Source organism: Heptranchias perlo, chromosome 42 (assembly GCF_035084215.1).
Source record: "Heptranchias perlo isolate sHepPer1 chromosome 42, sHepPer1.hap1, whole genome shotgun sequence".
NCBI classification, from domain to species: domain Eukaryota; kingdom Metazoa; phylum Chordata; class Chondrichthyes; order Hexanchiformes; family Hexanchidae; genus Heptranchias; species Heptranchias perlo.
In genome coordinates this window covers 7076051-7099800 of record NC_090366.1, presented here as the reverse complement: position 1 = coordinate 7099800, position 23750 = coordinate 7076051, and the positions used below count along the sequence as shown (strand labels likewise).

The window sequence follows — 23750 nt, the reverse complement described above, 5'->3', positions numbered from 1 at the left end:
AAAGTTTATAAGATATTAAGGGGAACAGATAGGGTGGATAGAGAGAAACTATTTCCGCTGGTTGGGGATTCTAGGAGTAGGGGGCACAGTCTAAAAATTAGAGCCAGACCTTTCAGGAGTGAGATTAGAAAACATTTCTGCACACAAAGGGTGGTAGAAATTTGGAACTCTCTTCCGCAAATGGCAATTGATACTAGCTCAATTGCTAAATTTAAATCTGAGATAGATTTTTGGCAACCAAAGGTATTAAGGGATATGGGCCAAAGGCAGGTATATGGAGTTAGATCACAGATCAGCCATGATCTTATCAAATGGCAGAGCAGGTACGAGGGGCTGAATGGCCTACTCCTGTTCCTATGTTCCTATAAGATAGTCATTAATAAATCCAATAGGGAATTCAGGAGAAATTTCTTTACCCAGAAAGTGGTGAGAATGTGGAATTTGCGACCACAAGGAGTAGTTGGGGCGAATAACGGATGGATTTTAGGGGAAGCTCGATCAACACATGGGGAGAAAGGAATAGAAGGATATTCTGAAAGCACAATACAGCGGATGGTGGAAATCTGAAATAAAGACAGAAGATGCTGGAGGAGCTCAGCAAGTGAGGCAGCATCTGTGGAGAGAGAAACAGAGTTTCAGGTCGAAGACCTTTCGTCAGAACTGGAAGATGTTAAAAGAGTTAAATTTTTAAGGAAGTACAGAGCCGGAGAATGAGGGGTGGGGGAGAGGAAAGAAAAGGGAAGGTCTGTGATAGGGTGGAGGGCAGGAGTGATTAAATGACAAAAGGGATGATGGTGCAAGGCAGGGAGGGTGGGAATGGGACAGGTTAAGAAACAAAAGATTGATCAGGAGGAGCTGTAAATGGCAGCAGCAGAACCATTGCCAGCACTCACTGACCGAAAAAATGGGCGCAGTGATTCTGATCTGAAGTTATTGAAATCAGTGTTGAGTCCGGAAGGTTGTAAAGTGCCTAATCGAAAGATGAGGAGCTGTTCCTCGAGCTTCATTGGAACAGTGTAAGAGGCCGAGGACAGAGAGATCAGAGTGGGAGTGGGACGGGGAATTAAAATGGCGACCGGCAGGTCAGGGTCACGCTTGCGGACTGAGCGGAAGTGTTCAGAAAAGCGATCGCCCAATCTGTGTTTGGTCTCCCCAATGTAGAGGAGACTGCACTGTGAGCAGCAGATACAGTATCGTAAATTGAAAGAAGTACAAGTAAATCGCTGTTTCACCTGGAAGGAGTGTTTGGGGCCCTGGACGGTGGGGAGGGAGGTGGTGAAGGGGCAGATGTTGCATCTCCTGTGCCGTGGGGAGGAGAGCGGGTGTTGGAAGAGTGGACCAGGGTGTCACGGAGGGAGCGGTCCCTTCGGAATGATGAAAGGGGCGGGGAAGATGTGTTTGGTGGTGGGATCGCACCGGAGATGGCGGAGGATACGTTGAATGTGGAGGCTGGTGGGGTGGAAGGTGAGGACAAGGGGGATCCCTATCATGGTTCTGGGAGGGAAGGGAAGGGGTGAGAACAGAAGTGTAGGAAATAGGCCGGACACAGTCGAGGGCCGTCAACTACAGTGGAGGGGAATCCTCGAGGAAAAAGGAAGACATATCGGAAGCACTGGTGTAGATGGTGGAATAGTCAGAACAGATGCGAGGGAGACGGAGAAACTGGGAGAAGGGAGTAGAGTCCTTACAGGAAGCGGGGTGGGAGGAAGTGTAATCAAGGCAGCTGTGGGAGTCTGTGGGCTTACAATAGATATTGGTTGACAGCCTATCCCCAGAAACGGAGATAGAGAAGTCGAGGAAGGGAAGAGTCGGAGATGGACCATGTGAAGGTGAGGAAAGGGTGGAAATTGGAAGCAAAGTTGATGAAATTTTCCAGTTCGGGGCGAGAGCAGGAAACGGCCCCGATACAGCCATCAACGTGCCAGAAAAAGAGGTGAGGGAGGGGACCTGAGTCGGACTGGAACAAGGAATGTTCCAGGTATCCCACAAAAAGGCCGGCACAGCTGGGACCCAAACGGGTTCCCATGGCGACACCTTTTATTTGGAGGAAGTGGAGGCAGCGCTGTTATTATGTGGTAAACAGACCTCGACCTTGCGGGAGGCTGAACGTCAATTCTCCGACACCCCCTCCGACCTCCCCCTGGACCATGACCCCACCGCCGAACATCAAGCCATCGTTCCCCAGACCGTCACTGACCTCATCTCCTCTGGCGATCCTCCTCCCACGGCCTCCAAACTCATCGTCCCCCAACCCCCGCACAGCCCGCTTCTGCCTCCTTCCCAAGATCACAAACAGCACAGCCCTGGGAGACCCATCGTTTCAGCCTGTTCTTGCCCCACGGATCTTATCTCTTTCTCTCTTGACTCTATTTTTTCTCCCCTTGTCCAGTCTCTTCCGACCGACATCCTCGACTCTTCAGACACCCTCCGCCACTTTAATAGTTTCCAGTTCCCCGGCCCTAACCGTCTCCTTTTCACCATGAATGTCCAGTCCCTCTACACCTCCATCCCCCACCAGGACGGCCTGCTTCCTCCTTGAACAGAGGCCCAACCAATCCCCATCCACCACCACCCTCCTCCGCCTGGCTGAACTTGTTCCGACATCGAACAACTTCTCCTTTGACTCCACTCACTTCCTCTCGCGAGGTCCCCGTGCCCCAGCGTTACGGGGAGAGGGCCCCGTGCCCCAGCGTTACGGGGAGAGAGTCCCGTACCCACCAGTACTGTTCCCGTTATAGTGACAGACCTGTACCCCAGTGTTGTAGTGATTGATCTGTACTCGTGTAGGAGACAGACCTGTACCCACCAGTACTGTACCCGTTATACAGAGACAGACCCGTACCCAGTACTGTACCCGTGTTATACAGAGACAGACCCGTACCCAGTACTGTACCCGTTATACAGAGACAGACCCGTACCCAGTACTGTACCCGTGTTATACAGAGACAGACCTGTACCCAGTACTGTACCCGTGTTATACAGAGACAGACCCGTACCCAGTACACAGAGACAGACCCGTACCCAGTACTGTACCCGTGTTATACAGAGACAGACCCGTACCCGTGTTATACAGAGACAGACCCGTACCCAGTACTGTACCCGTGTTATACAGAGACAGACCCGTACCCAGTACTGTACCCGTGTTATACAGAGACAGACCCGTACCCAGTACTGTACCCGTGTTATACAGAGACAGACCCATACCCAGTACTGTATCCGTTATACAGAGACAGACCCGTACCCAGTACTGTACCCGTGTTATACAGAGACAGACCCGTACCCGTGTTATACAGAGACAGACCCGTACCCAGTACTGTACCCGTGTTATACAGAGACAGACCCGTACCCAGTACTGTACCCGTGTTATACAGAGACAGACCCGTACCCAGTACTGTACCCGTGTTATACAGAGACAGACCCATACCCAGTACTGTATCCGTTATACAGAGACAGACCCGTACCCAGTACTGTACCCGTTATACAGAGACAGACCTGTACCCAGTACTGTACCCATGTTATACAGAGACAGACCTGTACCCAGTACTGTACCCGTGTTATACAGAGACAGACCCGTACCAGGTACTGTACCAGTGTTATACAGAGACAGACCTGTACCCAGTACTGTACCCATGTTATACAGAGACAGACCTGTACCCAGTACTGTACCCGTGTTATACAGAGACAGACCTGTACCTGTGTTACCCAGAGACAAACCTGTACCCAGTACTGTACCCGTGTTATACAGAGACAGACCTGTGCCCACCAGTACTTCATTCTACAGCTGAAAATGATCTGATCAGACACTACCCATGTTTGTCAGGACAGAATTGATACAACTGGGAGTCTCTCTCAATTCCTGTCTCTATACTGTGGAGATGTCACACACTGATCAATATACTTCATTGAAATCCCAGCCCCGAGAGCAAAGGTAGAAATCGATGCACCCTCGGGGCAGAAGCTTCTCGCAGAGGAACTGGACAATTCTGAAGCAGAAAACATTTTCCATAAACATTTTCTCACTCTGCAACAGTAACAGAGCCAGCAACTATGATGGAGGTCATCATCTGCCTTAATAACCAGAGGGTATCCTGCTGGTGATATCCGTCCAACTATTTGCATTTATAGTAAAACTTCCCAAGGCCTTTCACAGGAGAGTTACCAAACACAAATGGGCACCAAGCTACATAAAGAGATGTTAGGACAGGCGACCAAAAGCTTGGTCAAAGAGGTAGGTTTTAAGGAGCGTCTTAAAGGAGGAGGGAGAGGTAGAGAGGCAGAGAGGTTTAGGGAGGGAATTCCAGACCTCGGGGCCTAGGCAGCTGAAGGCACGGCTGCCAATGGTGGAGCGATTAAAATCGGGGATGCGCAAGAGGCCAGAACTGGAGGAGCGCAGAGATCTCGGAGGGTTGTAGGGCTGGAGGAGGTTACAGAGATAGGGAGGGGGGGCGAGGGCCATGGAGGGATTTGAAAACAAGGATGAGAATTTTAAAATTCGAGGTGTTGCTGGACGGGGAGCCAATGTAGGTCAGCGAGCACAGGGGGTGATGGGTGAACGGGACTCGGTGTGAGTTAGGATACAGGGCAGCGGAGTGTTGGTTGAGCTGGAGTTTACAGAGGGCGGTAGATGGGAGGCCGGCCAGGAGAACATTGGAATAGATCCAGGGCTGCTTGGCCCTTCCAGACACAGAATATTTACAGGGTACAGGTAATCAGAATATTACATGCATCATATACTTCATGGAAAACTGCTCTGTAATCATTTCCTTTGGAAAATCCAGTGGGTACTTTCCATTGATTCCCTGTATCCCCTCTAGATGGCACTCTTAACAGGATTTCCAAAACTAATCTGCTCATTGGCCTGTAACAGCTCTCTCACACCATCACCCTGTCCTGTATTATCGTTTCCCCACAAATAACACTATTTTCTTTCACCCATTTTTGTCTCAGTGGCTGAAATCTGTAACATTCAGAATAAAGCTTTAAATAAACATCAAAACATTCCATATTTCACAAGAGCGATCCCACCTTTCAACTCTCAAAGATTTTTTTGCATCTTTCAATGCCATGGGTAAAGTCTTTACCTGAAGGCTCCAGCCCCTCCCAACAGGCAGGGCTGAACCTCTCGAGCTGAGCGGAGATTGTGCAGTATACGAGCTTCCCAGCGTACAGCACAAGTCAGCTGTGAACTGCTGCATATTGGTCTTTGCTGTTTCTCAAAATTCTTTGAAGGGAAAAAGAGCAGAAATTTCAAAAGCTTTTATTCAGGTAGTTTATATTATTTGCTTTTTTAAAAAAAAACATGAGAGAGATAGATTGTAAGTGAGAAAGAAAATACTGATTACATACCTATTGTCTTTCGGACGAGATGTTAAACAGAGTCTCTCTCTCTCTCTCTCTCTCTCATGATCCCATTTCGAAGAGCAGGGGAGTTCTCCCCGGTGTCCTGGCCACCATCGCAAACAGATGATCTGGTCATTTATCACATTGCTGTTTGGGGATCTTGCTGAGTGCAAATTGGCTGCCGTGTTGCCATTATAACAGTGACTACACTTCAAAATGTGCTTCATTAGCTGTAAAACGCTTTAGGCGTCCTGAGGTTGTGAAAGGCACTATATAAATGCAAGTCTTTATTGTAGCTTTTGTTTTGTGTTACATAAACTCCAGAAAGCAACCTGGACAGACTTCATTGTCTTAATCAGTTTTCAAAATAAGCTACATTTGAGCAATTTTAGTCCAACACCTGTTGAAAGTTAAAAAATGTAAACATTCCACTTACTGACAGCTGAGAGAAAGAAACAGTGTCTTTCCTTACCCTAATTTGACATTTTCTTTTTAAGAAGGAGGGAAAGAATAGGAGGGGAAGGGGGGAACAATAGTGTACAGGTGGGGGGATCTCTGGCCAACACCACCCATCCATGGGGACAGTGAGTGGGAATGGATAGAAGATCACAGGTCAGGAGCAGGGGGGAGGAAAGGATACAGGGGTTGAGTGGGTAGTTCAAGAGGAAAACGATGAGCGAGGGGTGATACGAAGGGGCAGGGGATGCAGGAGGCTGGGGATAGGATGGGAGCTGATAACGGACACATTTTCCCACGGCCCTCACCAAAATATGCAGCCTGCAGCCCCTTTTCCCACCCCACAACTCTCACTATCTCCCGCCCAAAAGGAACATAGAAGGAGAGTCAGTCGCTTAAGAGACAACACAGAGAAAGACCAACATGAAGACAATCGATGTGTAACAACATAATGTCCAACACCAAGGGACATCCACTCAGGGCGAATAAATTTCCAACACAGGGAATTCCAACACAGACACTGGGCTCTCGGAGATTCCCGGGTAAGGGAGCATCCTGGTGGCGAACACTCAGTGCGGTGGAATATAGCACAGTGGCATTCCCAATCCCACGGGAACATAATCCCAGGGGGTGGGGTTACTGTGGAGTCTCCCAACTCCTGGGGATTATTCAAATCCATTCACCTTTTGACAAACAGTTAGGGCACTTTCACCTGTCTGAGCTGGGCTGGGATTGAACAAGGAGCGAGAGGTTTTAAAAGTGGGGGTGGGGGGGCGCGGAGAGGAGGAGGTTGGAAATGCAGCTGGGGGATTAAACAGAAAGCGTTGCACTGTGTGTACATCTGGTGTACACGGGGTGTGTGTGTACATCTTGTTGGCCAGGGGCTGCAGAAAACGACTGAGTTTAATTCGAATTGCTAACAAAGACACTAACTTGTGGACTTGCGCGCGCACGTCTGGTGTACGTGGGGAGTGCGCGCGCACGTCTGGTGTACGTGGGGAGTGCGCGCGCACGTCTGGTGTACGTGGGGAGTGCGCGCGCACGTCTGGTGTACGTGGGGAGTGCGCGCGCACGTCTGGTGTACGTGGGGAGTGCGCGCGCACGTCTGGTGTACGTGGGGAGTGCGCGCGCACGTCTGGTGTACGTGGGGAGTGCGCGCGCACGTCTGGTGTACGTGGGGAGTGCGCGCGCACGTCTGGTGTACGTGGGGAGTGCGCGCGCACGTCTGGTGTACGTGGGGAGTGCGCGCGCACGTCTGGTGTACGTGGGGAGTGCGCGCGCACGTCTGGTGTACGTGGGGAGTGCGCGCGCACGTCTGGTGTACGTGGGGAGTGCGCGCGCACATATGTGTGCGTGCAGTGCACGCATGTATACATTTGGGCGTACGTGGGTGTGTAATGGTGTACGTGGGTGTGTTATTTGACAGCCACGAAATGAAGAGACCAGGACACGGTTGAAGTAACAATTCTTCTATTTCACACGTAACAGGACAAACTGAACCCCAGTCGCCCGCCCCACCTGGGAACACTTCACAGGCCACAAGTACATTCTGCTTAAACCAGCAAAAAAAACATCTTTAAATCTACATTATTTGCCTTATAAACCTTTGTAAATTTACATATTAACGTCCCCCTCTCGCCCGTCAGTGACCTGCGTTAGGGGCTCCACACACACAGGAACTTCTGTTGGGGGCCCAGACTCTGGGACTGGAACAACAGGAGGCCGGAGGGGGTTGAAGACAGGATTTGACCCAACTGCGTGCCGTCACAGTTTGTTTCATACGAAGGCATCGACCGGGATGTTGTCCTCCAGGGTGGTCTGGTAGATCTCGATGGTCTCCACGATGGCGGTGGGGATGGCGGCGTCCGAGGACTCGATGATGGCGAAGGTCTCGCCGAACTCGGTACAAACGATGGTCTGCTCGAGGTGGGTGCGGCGGTGGCTCCGCAGGTTGGAGGGGGTCTTGAAGCTCTTGCCGCACTTGGGGCAGGGGTGAGGCCGCTCGCCGGTGTGGATGCGCCGGTGGTCCAGCAGGTGCATCGACTGCACGAAGCCCTTGCCGCAGGTCTCGCATTTGTAGGGCCTCTCGCCGGTGTGGGTGCGCCGGTGCTCCCGCAGGTGGTTGGACTGCTTGAAGGCCTTGCCGCAGTCGGCGCACTTGAAGGGCCTCTCGCCGGTGTGGGTGCGGCGGTGCAGCAGGAGGCTGGAGGAGGAGCCGAACCTCTTGCCGCAGTCGTGGCAGTGGTACGGCCTCTCGCCGGTGTGCCGCCGCTCGTGCAGGCTCAGGTTGGTGGCGCTGGCGAAGGTTTTGCCGCACTGGCCGCAGCCGAAGGGCCTCTCGCCGGTGTGGGCCCGCTCGTGGAGCTGCAGGCTGGCCAGGGAGTTGTACCGCTTGCCGCAGTCAGCGCACTCGTAGACCTTGGCGCACCTGCCGGAGCAGCGGTGCTCCTCCAGCTTGGAGCCGTCGACGAACTGCCGGCCACAGTCCGGGCACCGGTGAGGAATCTCGCCGGTGTGCACCAGGCGATGAAGCTCCAGGCGCCGCTGCCGGGTGAATCCTTTGCCGCAGTCGGCGCACTTGTAGGGAAGTTCCCCGGTGTGGCAGTACCGATGCACCATCAGCTTGGAGGCCCGGCCAAACGCCTTGGGGCAGTCGGGGCACTTGAACGGCAAGTCCCCGGTGTGGATGCGCCGGTGCTGCTGCAGGTTGGAGGACTGGGCAAAGGCCCGCTGGCAGAACTCGCACTTGTAGGGCCTCTCGCCGGTGTGGATCTGGTGGTGCCGCATGAGGTTGGCCAGCGTGGTGAAGGTTTTGCCACACTCGGCGCACTGGAAGGGGCGTTCGCCGGTGTGGGTCCGCATGTGGTTCTTGACGTGCACCGGTTTGCGGAAGGCCTTGCCGCACACCTGGCACTTGTGCCGCCGCTCGCAGTTGTGCAGGCGCCGGTGCCGGAGGAGCTGGGACTGTTTGCCGAACTCCTTGCCGCATAGCCCGCACTCGTAGACCAACCCGGTGTTGGGGAGTGCCGCGGGCACGGCCTCGGGCGTCTCCGCGGCTGCCGTCTCTTGGCTTTCTGCGGCGGCCAGCTCCTTCCTCTCTTTCTCCCTTTTAGGGGGGCCGGCTTTGCCGGAAGCTGCCGCCGAGTGCGTGCGCCGGTGGTACAGGAACTTGGTCATGTTGTTGAAGGCCTTGCCGCACTCGCCACAGCGGTGAAGCGGGTCGTCGGTGTGTAAGCGGCGGTGTTGTACCAGCGCCACCTCGGTGCTGAAGCCTTTGCCGCAGTCGGTGCACAGGTACAGCACTTCGCCCCTGTGGCTCCGCATGTGCTGCTCCAGCGACGAGGCCTTCTTGAAGGAGCGTTTGCAGTCCGGGCAGTCGTGAGCCTGGCTCAGGTGGGTCTTCTGGTGCTGCAGGAGTCTGCGGGCAGTGGTAAAGGTCTTGCTGCACTCGGCACACTCCAGGGACTGCCCCTTGCTCCGAGTCTGCTGCTGCTCCCCCGGGGACTCCAACACCTCCTTCCGTTTTGTACACTGACCCTCCAGCTCGAGCTCAGCAGGGTGGATCGCCTGCTCCTGGGGCGGTGTCTCAGTGCCAGTCTGCAGTCCCTGGCAGTCAGGCAGCAGATTCTCCTCACTGGGTGCGATTGCTGCTCCTTCCAGTTCCACTGGTGCCACCGAGCTCTCATAGGAATGGTCACCCACACCACTCTGCAATAAGCCAGAGATGCCCACGCCCCCATCCTCCCCAAGGCCAGAGATGCCCACACCCCCATCCTCCCCAAGGCCAGAGATGCCCACGCCCCCAACCTCCCCAAGGCCAGAGATGCCCACGCCCCCATCCTCCCCAAGGCCAGAGATGCCCACGCCCCCAACCTCCCCAAGGCCAGAGATACCCACGCCCCCATCCTCCCCAAGGCCAGAGATACCCACGCCCCCATCCTCCCCAAGGCCAGAGATACCCACGCCCCCATCCACGCCAAGGCCAGAGATACCCACGCCCCCATCCACGCCAAGGCCAGAGATACCCACGCCCCCATCCACGCCAAGGCCAGAGATACCCACGCCCCCATCCACGCCAAGGCCAGAGATACCAGTACCCCCATCCTCCCCAAGGCCAGAGATACCCACACCCCCAAGGCCAGAGATGCCCACTCCCCCAAGGCCAGAGATGCCCACTCCCCCAAGGCCAGAGATGCCCACTCCCCCAAGGCCAGAGATGCCCACTCCCCCATCCTCCCCAAGGCCAGAGATACCCGTGCCCCCATCCTCCCCAAGGCCAGAGATGCCCACTCCCCCATCCTCCCCAAGGCCAGAGATGCCCACCCCCCCATCCTCCCCAAGGCCAGAGATGCCCACTCCCCCATCCTCCCCAAGGCCAGAGATGCCCACTCCCCCATCCTCCCCAAGGCCAGAGATGCCCACTCCCCCATCCGTTCCAAGGGCACTCTGCGGGTGTGCAGTGCCCTGTCCTGCAGGAACGCCCACACTTTCTGCCCCCGGGCACTGTGGGACCGGACTCTCACTCTCGGTGCAGTAGTGATGGCTTGACTTTCCGACAGGGCTCGGTCTTTGCCCAGCGCCCTGGGGCTCCTGCTGCTCCGTCTCAGTGCCCGAACATTCTGGCCGGCCTCCCTCAATGTCTAGTGAGTTGGCGTCACATTCAAGGATGCGGAGGGCCTGCCCTTTGACGAGGGCTGCCTGATGCACAAGTAGCTCGTGCGGAGCAGTGAACGAGACTTTGCACTCTGTGCACAAGTACCGCTGCACACTCTCCAGCACCAGGTGTGTTTCTTCAGCCTGCTGGGCCTCAGGTTCCAGGTAGTCCGTGCTGTCCTGGGACAGTGCCTTGGTGTGCAAGCCCTGGTGTTGCAGGAATTCCTCCATGGTGTTTAGGACCTGGCCACACTCGGAGCACTGTTGCAACTGCTCGCCAATCAGCATCTGGTGCAGCTTCTCACCATCGTGAACCCCGTACTCTCCAAACTCCTCGCCGCCGAGGGACTGCTTACTGTGACTCTGCTGATGGACCAGTGCATCCTCCGACGTGATGAAGATCTGAAGGACAAAGAGCGGAGAAAGAAAGAGTGAGAGGAAGAACAAGCAACCACAAACGGGAGGGATCACTGGATCACCCGCCAGCGATTTCAGGTTTCATTCCAGACCTGCTGTTTTGCAGCGTTTCCCCTTTTCCTCCATTAGCCCCATTTTTTGACACCTGGTGTCGCCCTCTCCAGTATCAAAGGGACAGAGTCAGAATCCAGTACTGTAACCCAGTATTATACAGTGACAGACCTGTACCCACCAGTACTGTAACCCAGTATTATACAGTGACAGACCTGTACCCACCAGTACTGTAACCCAGTATTATACAGTGACAGACCTGTACCCACCAGTACTGTACCCCAGTATTATACAGTGACAGACCTGTACCCACCAGTACTGTACCCATTACAATGACAGACCTGTACCCACCAGTACTGTAACCCAGTATTATAGTGACAGACCTGTACCCACCAGTACTGTAACCCAGTATTATAGTGACAGACCTGTACCCACCAGTACTGTAACCCAGTATTATACAGTGACAGACCTGTACCCACCAGTACTGTAACCCAGTATTATAGTGACAGACCTGTACCCACCAGTACTGTAACCCAGTATTATACAGTGACAGACCTGTACCCACCAGTACTGTAACCCAGTATTATAGTGACAGACCTGTACCCACCAGTACTGTACCCCAGTGTTACAATGACAGACCTGTACCCACCAGTACTGTATCCGTGTTATAGTGACTGATCTGTACCCACCAGTACTGTATCCCAGTGTTATACAGTGACAGACCTGTACTCACCAGTTATGGACCCGTGTTAAACAGTGACAGACCTGTACCCCAGTGTTTGAGTGACTGACCTGTACCCACCAGTACTGTAACACAGTGTCATTGTGACAAACCTGTACTCACCAGTACTGTACCCATTACAGTGACTGACCTGTACCCATCTGTACTGCACCGGTCAGTGAGCGGTGGGAAAGAGCGAGAGCAGAGCGGGGATATAAACAGCGCGGAGAAAGCGAGGGCTCAGTAACCCAAGTGTGACGGCACAGGGAAACATGTAAGCGATTGGTGGGTGAGTAACTGACTCATTTAACTTTCAAAACAAGTGTAATTTAGTAATTGTAAGGTTTTAGTGGTAGTAGAAGGTTTACTAGCAGTTGCAAAGCTTATTGGGAGTAGTAGGGTTTATAAATTATAAATTTAATTAAGAATAAATTAATTAACATATAATAAAGATGGCAGGGCAGGTGATGTCCAGCGACTGCAGAATGTGGGAGCTCCTGGACTCCAGGCCAAACACGTCTGCAGTAAGTGTCTGCCACTTGAGGAGCTTCGGCTCAGAGTCATTGAGCTGGAGGCCGAGCTGCAGACACTGCGACACATCAGGAAGGGGTGAAAATACCCGGACATTCGGTTCCAGGAGGCGGTCACAGCCTTTAGGATAAGGTTGTCTAAATTGGTCAGTGGTCAGGGACAGGAGGGTGTGACTGCGAGCGAGGCGGGTAAGGGGATCGAGAAGGTAGAAGTGGAGGAGCCTCAGCCTTTGCAATTGTCCAACAGGTTTGAGGTGCTTGCAGCCTGAATGGATGAAAGCGGAGGCTGCAGGGTGGACGAGCAAACTGAACGTGGCACCATGGAACAGGAAGCCATTCAAGCGGGGAGAGTTAGTAGGAATGTAATGGGAGTAGGGGACAGTACAGTCAGGGGATAGACCCAGTTCTCTGCAGCCGAGAACGAGAGTCCAGAAGGCTGTGTTGCCTGCCCGGGGCCAGGGTTCGGGATATCTGCTCTGGGCTGGAGAGGAACTTGCAGTGGGAGGGGGAGGATCCAGTTGTTGTGGTCCATGTAGGTACCAACAACACAGGTAGGACGAGGGAAGAGGTTCTGCTTCGGGAGTATGAGCAGCTAGGGGCTAAATTAAAAAGCAGAACTTCAAAGGTAATAATCTCTGGATTATTACCTGAGCTACGAGCAAATTGGCACAAGGTAAATAAGATTAGAGTGTTAAATTGGTGGATCAAAGATTGGTGTGGGAGAAACGGGTTTCAATTCATGGGGCACTGGCACCAGTACTGGGGAAAATGGGAACTGTATCATTGGGACGGCCTTCAGCTGAACCGTGCTGGGGCCGGTGTTCTGGCGAACCGTATAACTAGGGCGGTAGAGAAGGCTTTAAACTAAATAGTGGGGGCGAGGGATCAAGTAAGGGAAGATGTGGATAAATTAAAGAAAGACAAGGCAAGAGAGCAAGGTAGCAATGAGGGAAATGATAATCAGAGAGTGGCAGGAAGGGACAGAGCATGCAAACTGAAGAGTGCACCAGTAGATAAGGCTAGAGGTTGCAAAAATAGTAAAAAGACAGCACTAAAGGCTTTGTATCTGAATGTGCGTAGCATTCGTAACAAAATGGATGAATTGACAGCTCAAATAGAAATAAATATGTACAATCTGAGAGCCATTACAGAGACATGGCTGCAAGATGACAAAGGCTGGACCCTGAATATTCAAGGGTACTTGACATTTCGGAAGGACAGGAAGCTCGGAAAAAGTGGAGGGGTCGCTCTGTTAATGAAGGACAACACGAGTATAATAGAGAAAAATGACCTAGTTCTAAAGACCAAGATGTAGAATCAGTTTGGGTAGAGATAAGAAATAGTAAAGGCAGGAAGTTACTTGTGGGAGTAGTTTATAGGCCCCCTAACAGTAACCGCACTGTAGGACAGGGGTTACAGGAAGAAATAATGGGGGCTTGTGAGAAAGGAACAGCGATAATCATGGGTGATTTTAATCTCCATATAGATTGGAAAAATCTGATTGGCAAAGGTAGCCTGGAGGATGAGTTCATAGAGTGCTTTCGGGACAGTTTCTTAGAGCAGCACATTCTAGAGCCAACCAGAGAGCAGGCTATTCTCGATCTGGTAATGTGTAAAGAGACAGTATTAATTAATGACCTCATTGTAAAGGAGCCTCTAGGTAGCAGTGATCACAATATGATTGAATTTCACATCCAGTTTGAGACTAGTGTTTTATAGTTAAATAAGGGCAATTATGAGGGCATGAAGACAGAGCTGGTTAAAGTGAACTGGGAAATTAGGTTAAGGGATAGGTCAGTAGAGATGCAGTGGCAGACATTTAATGAAATATAACACTCAGCAAAGATACATTCCAGTGAAAAAGGACTCTAGGGGAAGGACGTACCGTCCGTGGCTAACTAAGGAAGTTAAAGATAGTATCAAATTGAAAGAAAAAGCATACAATTCCACAAAGATTAGTGGCACGTCAAAAGATTGGACGGAATATAAAAAACAGCAAGGAATGACCAAAGGAATAATAAGGAGGGAGAAATTAGAGTACGAGAGAAAGCTAGCTAGCAATATAAAATCAGATAGTAAGAGTCTCTACAGTATTTAAAAAGGAAGAGAGTAAGTAAAGTGAGTGTTGGTCCTCTAGAGAGTGAGTCTGGGGAATTAATAATGGAGAATAAGGAAATGGCCGATGAATTGAACAGATATTTTGCATCCGTCTTCACTTTAGAGGATACAAATAACATGCCAGAAATAATTGTTAATCAAGAGGTGAAAGGGAGGGAGGAACTTAAAACATTTATAATCACCGGGGAAAGGGTTTTGAAAAAAATTGGAACTAAAAGCTGACAAATCCCCAGGTCCTGACGGACTTCATCCTCGGGTCATAAAAGAAGTGGCTGCAGAGATAGTAGATACATTGGTATTAATTTTCCAAAATTCCCTAGATTCTGGAAGGGTCCCATCAGATTGGAAAATAGCGAATGTAACTCCTCATTCAAGAAAGGAGGGAGACAGAAAGCAGGAAACTACAGGCCAGTTAGCTTAACATCGGTCATTGGGAAAATGCTAGAATCTATTATTAAGGAGGTTATAGCAGGGCACTTAGAAAATCTCAATGCAATCAGGCAGAGTCAACAGGGCTTTGTGAAAGGGAAATCGTGTTTGACTAATTTCTTAGAGTTCTTTGAGGAAGTAACAAGCAACTTGGATAAAGGGGATCCTGTGGATATGGTGTACTTGGATTTCCAGAAGGCTTTTGACAAGGTGCCACATCAAAGGCTACTACACAAAATAAGAGCTCATGGTGTAGGGGGGTAACATATTAGCATGGATAAAGGGTTGGTTAGCTAACAGGAAACAGAGAGTAGGCATAAATGGGTCATTTTCAGGTTGGCAAGATGTAACGAGTGGAGTGCCACAGCGATCAGTGCTGGGCCTCAACTATTTACAATCTATATCAATGACTTGGATGAAGGGACCGAATGTATGGTTGCTAAATTTGCTGATGACACAAAGGTAGGTAGGAAAGCAAGTTGTGAAGAGGACATAAGGAGTCTGCAAAGGGATATAGATAGGTTAAGTGAGTGGGCAAAAATTTGGCAGGTGGAGTATAATGTGGGAAAATGTGAACTTGTCCACTTTGGCAGGAGGAATAGAAAAGCAGTATATTATTTAAATGGAGAGAGACTGCAGAACTCTGAGGTACAGAGGGATCTGGGTGTCCGAGTACATGAATCACAAAAAGTTAGTATGCAGGTACAGCAAGTGATTAGGAAGGCAAATGGAATGTTGTCATTTATTGCAAGGGGAATGGAATATAAAAGTAGAGATGTTTTGCTACAGTTGTACAGGGCATTGGTGAGACCACATCTAGAATACTGTGTGCAGTTTTGGTCTCCTTATTTAAGAAAGGACATAATTGCTTTAGAGGCAGTTCAGAGAAGGTTCATTCGACTGATTCCTGGGATGAGGGGGTTATCTTATGAGGAAAGGTTGGACAAGTTGGGCCTGTATACACTGGAGTTTAGAAGAATGAGAGATGATCTTAATGAAACATAAGATAATGAGAGGATGTTTCCCCTTGTGGGAGAGACTAGAACTAGGGGCCACAGTTTAAAAATAAGGGGTCTCCCATTTAAGATGGAGATGAGGAGAAATGTTTTCTCTGAGGGCCGCAAGTCTGTGGAACTCCCTTTCCCAGAGCGCGGTGGAGGCAGGGTCATTGAATATTTTTAAGGCTGAGTTAGATAGATTCCTGATTAACAAGGGAGTCAAAGGTAGATGGGAAAGTAGAGTTGAGATCAGCCATGATCTTATCAAATGGCAGAGCAGGCTCGAGGGGCCGAATGGTCTACTCCTGCTCTTAATTCGTATGTTCGTATGCTATACAGTGACAGACCTGTACCCACCAGTACTGTACCAGTTATACAGTGACAGACCTGTACCCACCAGTACTGTACCAGTTATACAGTGACAGACCTGTACCCACCAGTACTGTACCAGTTATACAGTGACAGACCTGTACCCACCAGTACTGTACCAGTTATACAGTGACAGACCTGTACCCACCAGTACTGTACCCATTATACAGTGACAGACCTGTATCCACCAGTACTGTACTCACAAAAGATTATTGCTCAAGATAAAGAATCACTGGATTGGGGGTAATATTCTGGCATGGGTGGAGGATTGGTTATCTAACAGGAAGCAGAGAGTTGGGATAAATGGTTCATTCTCGGACTGGCAGCCAGTGGCCAGTGGTGTTCCGCAGGGGTCGGTGCTGGGTCCCCAACACTTTACAATCTATATTAACGATTTGGAGGAGGGAACCGAGTGTAACATATCGAAGTTTGCAGATGATACAAAGATGTGAGGGAAAGTGGAGAGTGAGGAGGACATAAAAAACCTGCAGGGGGATATAGACAGGCTGGGTGAGTGGGCGGAGATTTGGCAGATGAAATACAATATTGGAAAATGTGAGGTTATGCACTTTGGCAGGAAAAACCAGAGAGCAAGTTATTATCTTAGTGGCGAGAAACTGGAAAGTACTGCAGTATAAAGGGATCTGGGGGTCCTAGTGCAAGAAAATCAAAAGGTTAGTATGCAGGTGCAGCAGGTGATCAAGAAGGCCAACGGAATGTTGGCTTTTATTGCTAGGGGGATAGAATATAAAAACAGGGAGGTATTGCTGCAGTTATATAAGGTATTGGTGAGACCGCACCTGGAATACTGCATACAGTTTTGGTCTCCATACTTAAGAAAAGACATACTTGCTCTAGAGGCAGTACAAAGAAGGTTCACTCGGTTAATCCCGGGGATGAGGGGGCGGACATATGAGGAGAGGTTGAGTAGATTGGGACTCTACTCATTGGAGTTCAGAAGAATGAGAGGCGATCTTATTGAAACATACAAGATTGTGAAGGGGCTTGATCGGGTGGATGCGGTGAGGATGTTCCCAAGGTTGGGTGAAACTAGAACTAGGGGGCATAATCTTAGAATAAGGGGCTGCTCCTTCAAAACTGAGATGAGGGGAAACTTCTTCACTCAGACGGTGGTGGGTCTGTGGAATTTGCTGCCCCAGGAAGCTACATCATTGAATAAATTCAAAGCAAAAATAGACAGTTTCCTAGAAGTGAAGGGAATTAGGGGTTACGGGCAGTAAATTGGACATGAATTTAGATTTGAGGTTAGGATCAGATCAGCCATGATCTTATTGAATGGCGGAGCAGGCTCGAAGGGCCGATTGGCCTACTCCTGCTCCTATTTCTTATGTTATTTTACAGTGACAGACCTGTACCCACCAGTACTGTACCCATTATACAGTGACAGACCTGTATCCACTAGTACTGTACCCATTATACAGTGACAGACCTGTATCCACCAGTACTGTACCCATTATACAGTGACAGACCTGTATCCACCAGTACTGTACCCATTATACAGTGACAGACCTGTATCCACCAGTACTGTACCCATTATACAGCGACAGACCTGTATCCACCAGTACTGTACCCATTATACAGTGACAGACCTGTATCCACTAGTACTGTACTCATTATACAGTGACAGACCTGTATCCACCAGTACTGTACCCATTATACAGTGACAGACCTGTATCCACCAGTACTGTACCCATTATACAGTGACAGACCTGTATCCACTAGTACTGTACTCATTATACAGTGACAGACCTGTATCCACCAGTACTGTACCCATTATACAGTGACAGACCTGTATCCACTAGTACTGTACCCATTATACAGTGACAGACCTGTATCCACCAGTACTGTACCCATTATACAGTGACAGACCTGTATCCACTAGTACTGTACCCATTATACAGTGACAGACCTGTATCCACCAGTACTGTACCCATTATACAGTGACAGACCTGTATCCACTAGTACTGTACCCATTATACAGTGACAGACCTGTATCCACTAGTACTGTACCCATTATAGTGACAGACCTGTACCCACCAGTACTGTACCCGTTATACAGTAACAGACCTGTATCCACCAGTACTGTACCCATTATATAGTGACAGACCTGTATCCACCAGTACTGTACGTAAGAACATAAGCAGGAGTCGGCCATACGACCCCTTGAGCCTGCTCCGCCATTCAATAAGATCATGGCTGATCTTCGACCTCAACTCCATTTTCCCGCCCAATCCCAATATCCCTTGATGTCTAAAAATCTATCATCCTCAGTCTTCAATATACTCAACGACTGAGCATCCACAGCCCTCTGGGGTAGAGAATTCCAAAAATTCACAACCCTCAGTAACGCAATTTCTCCTCATCTCAGTCTTAAATGGCCGACCCCTTATCCTGAGACTCTCCAGCCAGGGGAAACATCCCCTCAACATCTACCCTGTCAAGCCCCCTCAGAATCTTATATGTTTCAATAAGATCACCTCTCATTCTTCTAAATTCCAGAGAATATAGGCCCATTCTACTCCATCTCTCCTCATAGAACAACCCTCTCATCCCAGGAATCAATCCAGTGAACCTTCGTTGCACCCCTTCGAAGGCAAGTACATCCTTCCTTAAGTAAGGAGACCAAAACTGTACACAGTATCCCAGGTGTGGTCTCACAAAAGCCCCTGTACAATTGCAGCAAGATCTCCTTACTCTTATACTCCAACCCCCTTGCAATAAAAGCCAACATACCATTTGCTTTCCTAATAGCTTGCCTTACCTGCGTGTTAACTTTGTGATTCGTGTACAAGGACACCCAAAACCCTCTCAATACCAACATTTCTTATTCTCTACCAAATGTATTATCCTTCCTACTAAAGTGAATAACCTCACATTTCCCCACATTATACTCCATCTGACACCTTCTCACCCATTCACTTAACCTGTCTATATCCCTTTGCAGACTCTCTGTGTCCTCCTCACAGCTTACTTTCCCACCTAGCTTTGTATCATCAGCAAACTTGGATACATTACACTCGGTCCCTTCATCTAAGTCAATAGTATATAGATCGTAAATAGCTGAGGCCCAAGCACTGAACCTTGCGGCACCCGCCTTGTTACAGCCGGCCAATCCAAAAATGACCCGTTTATTCCTACTCTGTTTTCTGTCCGTTAACCAATCCTCTATCCCTCTGAAATGACCTAGCAAGCCACTCAGTGGTACAATCTCGCTACAGAAAGTCACAAGAAGAATAAAACCGGACGGACCACCCGGCACCGGACATGACAAAGGCAAACCAAGCCCAGTCGACCCTGCAAAGTCCTCCTCATTAACATCTGCGGACTTGTGCCAAAATTGGGAGAGCTGTCCCACAGACGAGTCAAGCAACAGCCCGACTTAGCCACACTCACAGCATCATACCTTTCAGCCAACGGCCCAGACTCTTCCATTATCATCCCTGGGTATGTCCTGTCCCACCGGCAGGGCAGACCCACCAGAGGTGGCAGTACAGTGATGTACAGTCAGGAGGGAGCGGCCCTGGGAGTCCACAACATTGACTCTGGACCCCATGAAATCTCATGGCATCAGGTCAAACATGGGCAAGGAAACCTCCTGCTGATTACAACCTACCGTCCTCCCTCAGCTGATGAATCAGTCCTCCTCCATGTTGAGCACCACTTGGAAGAAGCACTGAGAGTCGCAAGGGCACAGAATGTACTCTGGGTGCGGGGCTTCAATGTCCATCACCAAGAGTGGCTCGGTAGCACCACTACTGACTAAGCCCTGAAGGACATAACTGCCAGGCAGGGACTGCAGCAGATGGTGAGCGAACTAACACGACAGAAAAACCTACTTGATCGCGTCCTCACCAATCTACCTGTCGCAGATGCATCTGTCCATGACAGTATCGGTAGGAGTGACCACCGCACAGTCCTCGTGGAGACAAAGACCCGTCTTCACACTGAGGACACCATCCAACGTGTTGTGTGGCACTACCACCGTGCTAAATGGGATAGATTCAGAACAGATCTAGCAGCTCAGAACTGGGCATCCATGAGGCGCTGTAGGCCATCAGCAGCAGCAGAATTGTATTCCAGCACAATCTGTAACCTCATGGCCCGGCATATTCCTCACTCTACCATTACCAACAAGCCAAGGGATCAACCCTGGTTCAATGAGGAGTGTAGAAGAGCGTGCTCAAGGTGTAACTAAAAATGAGGTGCCAACCTGGTGAAGCTACAACACAGGACTAAATGCATGCTAAACAGTGGAAGCAACATGCTATAGACAGCTAAACGATTACACAACCAACACATCAAATCAAAGCTCTGCAGTCCTGCCACATCCAGATGTGAATGGTGGTGGACAATTAAACAACTAACGGGAGGAGGAGGCTCTGTAAACATCCCCATCCTCAATGATAGCAGAGTCCAGCACGTGAGTGCAAAAGACAAGGCTGAAGCGTTTGCAACTATCTTCAGCCAGAAGTGCCGAGTGGATGATCCATCTCAGCCTCTTCCCGATATCCCCACCATCACAGAAGCCAGTCTTCAGCCAATTCGATTCACTCCACATGATATCAAGAAACGGCCGAGTGCACTGGATACAGCAAAGGCCATGGGCCCCGACAACATCCCGGCTATAGTGCTGAAGACTTTTGCTCCAGAACTAGCAGCGCCTCCAGGCAAACTGGAGTGTGGCACCAAGGAGCCCTAGTAAAATTGAAGTCAATGGGAATCAGGGGGAAAACTCTCCAGTGGCTGGAGTCATACCTAGCACAAAGGAAGATGGTAGTGGTTGTTGGAGGCCAATCATCTCAGCCCCAGGGCACTGCTGCAGGAGGCCCAACCATCTTCAGCTGCTTCATCAATGACCTTCCCTCCATCATAACGTCAGAAATGGGGATGTTCGCTGATGATTGCACAGTGTTCAGTTCCATTCGCAACCCCTCAGATAATGAAGCAGTCTGTGCCCGCATGCAGCAAGACCTGGACAACATCCAGGCTTGGGCTCATAAGTGCCAGGCAATGACCATCTCCAACAAGAGAGAATCTAACCTCCTCCCCTTGACATTCAACAGCATTACCATCGCCGAATCCCCCACCATTAACATCCTGGGGGAGTCACCATTGACCAGAAACTTAACTGGACCAGCCATACAAATACTGTGGCTACAAGAGCAGGTCAGAGGCTGGATATTCTGCGGGACTGACTCACCTCCTGACTCCCCAAAGCCTTTCCATCATCTACAAGGCACAAGTCAGGAGTGTGATGGAACACTCTCCACTTGCCTGGATGAGTGCACCTCCAACAACACTTAAGAAGCTCGACACCATCCAGGGAAAAACAGCCCGCTTGATTGGCACCCCATCCACCACCCTAAACATTCACTCCCTTCACCACCAGCGCACCGTGGCTGCAGTGTGTACCATCCACAGGATGCACTGCAGCAAGTCACCAAGGCTTCTTCGACAGCACCTCCCAAACCCACGACCTCTACCACCTAGAAGGACAAGGGCAGCAGGCACATGGGAACCACCCCACCTGCACGTTCCCCTCCAAGTCACACACCATCCCGACTTGGAAATATATCGCCGTTCCTTCATCGTCGCTGGGTCAAAATCCTGGAACTCCCTCCCTAACAGCACTGTGGAAGAACCTTCACCACATGGACTGCAGCAGTTCATAAAGGGGGCTCATCACCATCTTCCAAGGACAATTAGGGATAGGCAATAAATGCTGACCTTGCCAGAGATGCGCACATCCCATGAACGAATAAAAAAGCGCTAATAAATTACTCCCAATCACATGAGCCGCTGGCTTGTGTAACCACCTCTTGTATGGCGATTACGGAGACATGGCTGCAGGGTGACCAAGGCTGTGAGCTGAATATCCAAGGGTATTTGGTATTTGGGAAGGACAGGCAAAAAGGAAAAGGAGGTGGGGTGGCGGTGCTGTCAAGGATGAAATCAGAGCAATAATGAGAAAGGATATTGGCTCAGAAAATCAAGTTTTTTAGACCACTACGTTGAGGAGCCAACCAGGGAACAGGCTATCCTAGATTGGGTATTGTGCAATGAGAAGGGGTTAATTAATAATCTTGTTGTGCAGGGTCCTTTAAGAAAGGGTGACCATAACATGATAGAATTCTTCATTAAGATGGAAAGTGAAGTCGTCCAATCCGAAACTGGGATCCTAAATCTAAACAAAGGAAACTACGAAGGTATGAGGAGTGAGTTGGCTATGATAGATTGGGGAGCTTCATTAAAAAGCATGACAATGGACAGGCAATGGCTAACATTTAAGGGACAAATGCATGAATTGCAACAGTTATACATTCCTTTCTGGCGCTAAAACACAGAAGGAAAAGCAGCCCAACCATGGCTAACAAAAGAAATTAAGGATAGTATTAGGTCCAATTACTCTCCACTTGCCTGGATGCAGTTCCAACACTGAAGAAGCTCGACACCATCCAGGACAAAGCAGCCCGCTTGATTGGCACCCCATCCACCACCCTAAACATTCACTCCCTTCACCACCGGCGCACAGTGGCTGCAGTGTGTACCATCCACAGGATGCACTGCAGCAACTCGCCAAGGCTTCTTCGACAGCACCTCCCAAACCCGCGACCTCTACCACCTCGAAGGACAAGGGCAGCAGGCACATGGGAACAACACCACCTGCACGTTCCCCTCCAAGTCACACACCATCCCAACTTGGAAATATATCCCCGTTCCTTCATCGTCGCTGGGACAAAATCCCCAGGGCCTGATAATCTGCATCTCAGAGTACTAAAAGAGGTAGCCATGGAAATAGTGGATGCATTGGTTGTCATCTTCCATACACTATGGAACGGTTCCTGCAGATTGGAGGGTGGCAAATGTAACCCCACTATTTAAAAAAGGGAGAGAAAACAGGAAACTACAGACCAGTTAGCCTAACATCAAAAGTAGAGAAAATGCTAGAGTCTATTATAAAGGATGTGTAACAGGACACTTAGAAAATATCAATGGGATTAGACAAAGTCAACGTAGATTTATGAAAGGGAAATCATGTTTGAACAAACCTACAGGAGTTTTTTTTTTTGAGGATGTAACTGGTAGAACAGATAAGGGAGAACCAGTGGATGTGGTGTATTTGGATTTTCAGAAGGTCTTTGATAAAGTCCCACCGAAGAGGTTAGTGTGCAAAATTAAAGCACATGGGATTGGTGGTAATATACTGGCATGGATTGAAAATTAACAGACAGGAAACAGAGAATAGGAATAAATGGGCCTTTTTTGGGGTGGCAGGCAGTGACTAGTGGGGTACCGCAGGGATCAGTGCTTGGGCCCCAGCTATTCATAATATATATCGATGATTTGGATGAGGGAACCAAATGTAGTATTTCCAAGTTTGCTGACGACACAAAACTAGATGGGATTGTGAGTTGTGAGGAAGATGCAAAGAGGCTTCAACACAATTTAGACAAGTTGAGTGAGTGGACAAATACATGGCAGATGCAGTATAATGTGGATAAATGTGAACTTATCCACTTCGGAAGGAAAAACATTATAATTTCTCCTGTCTATGCCTCTAAGGGACCCACGTTTACTTTTTACACACTTATAGTAAGTATGTAACAGATCTTACAATCTGTTTTTATATTTCTTGCTAGTATCCCA

The 23750-nt window shown here is 49.8% G+C and overlaps 1 protein-coding gene across 1 annotated transcript in view; it reads right to left on the bottom strand.

Annotated features, from left to right (window-relative positions):
* Positions 1-7249: 7249 nt before the first annotated feature.
* LOC137306117 (uncharacterized) overlaps positions 7250-23750 on the bottom strand; it is a 44542-nt gene continuing 28041 nt past the window's right edge. The window contains exon 4 of the mRNA XM_067975178.1: positions 7250-10851. Coding sequence (XP_067831279.1) covers positions 7573-10851 — 3279 coding nt within the window. The 3' untranslated portion in view covers positions 7250-7572. The remainder of the gene's footprint in view (positions 10852-23750) is intronic.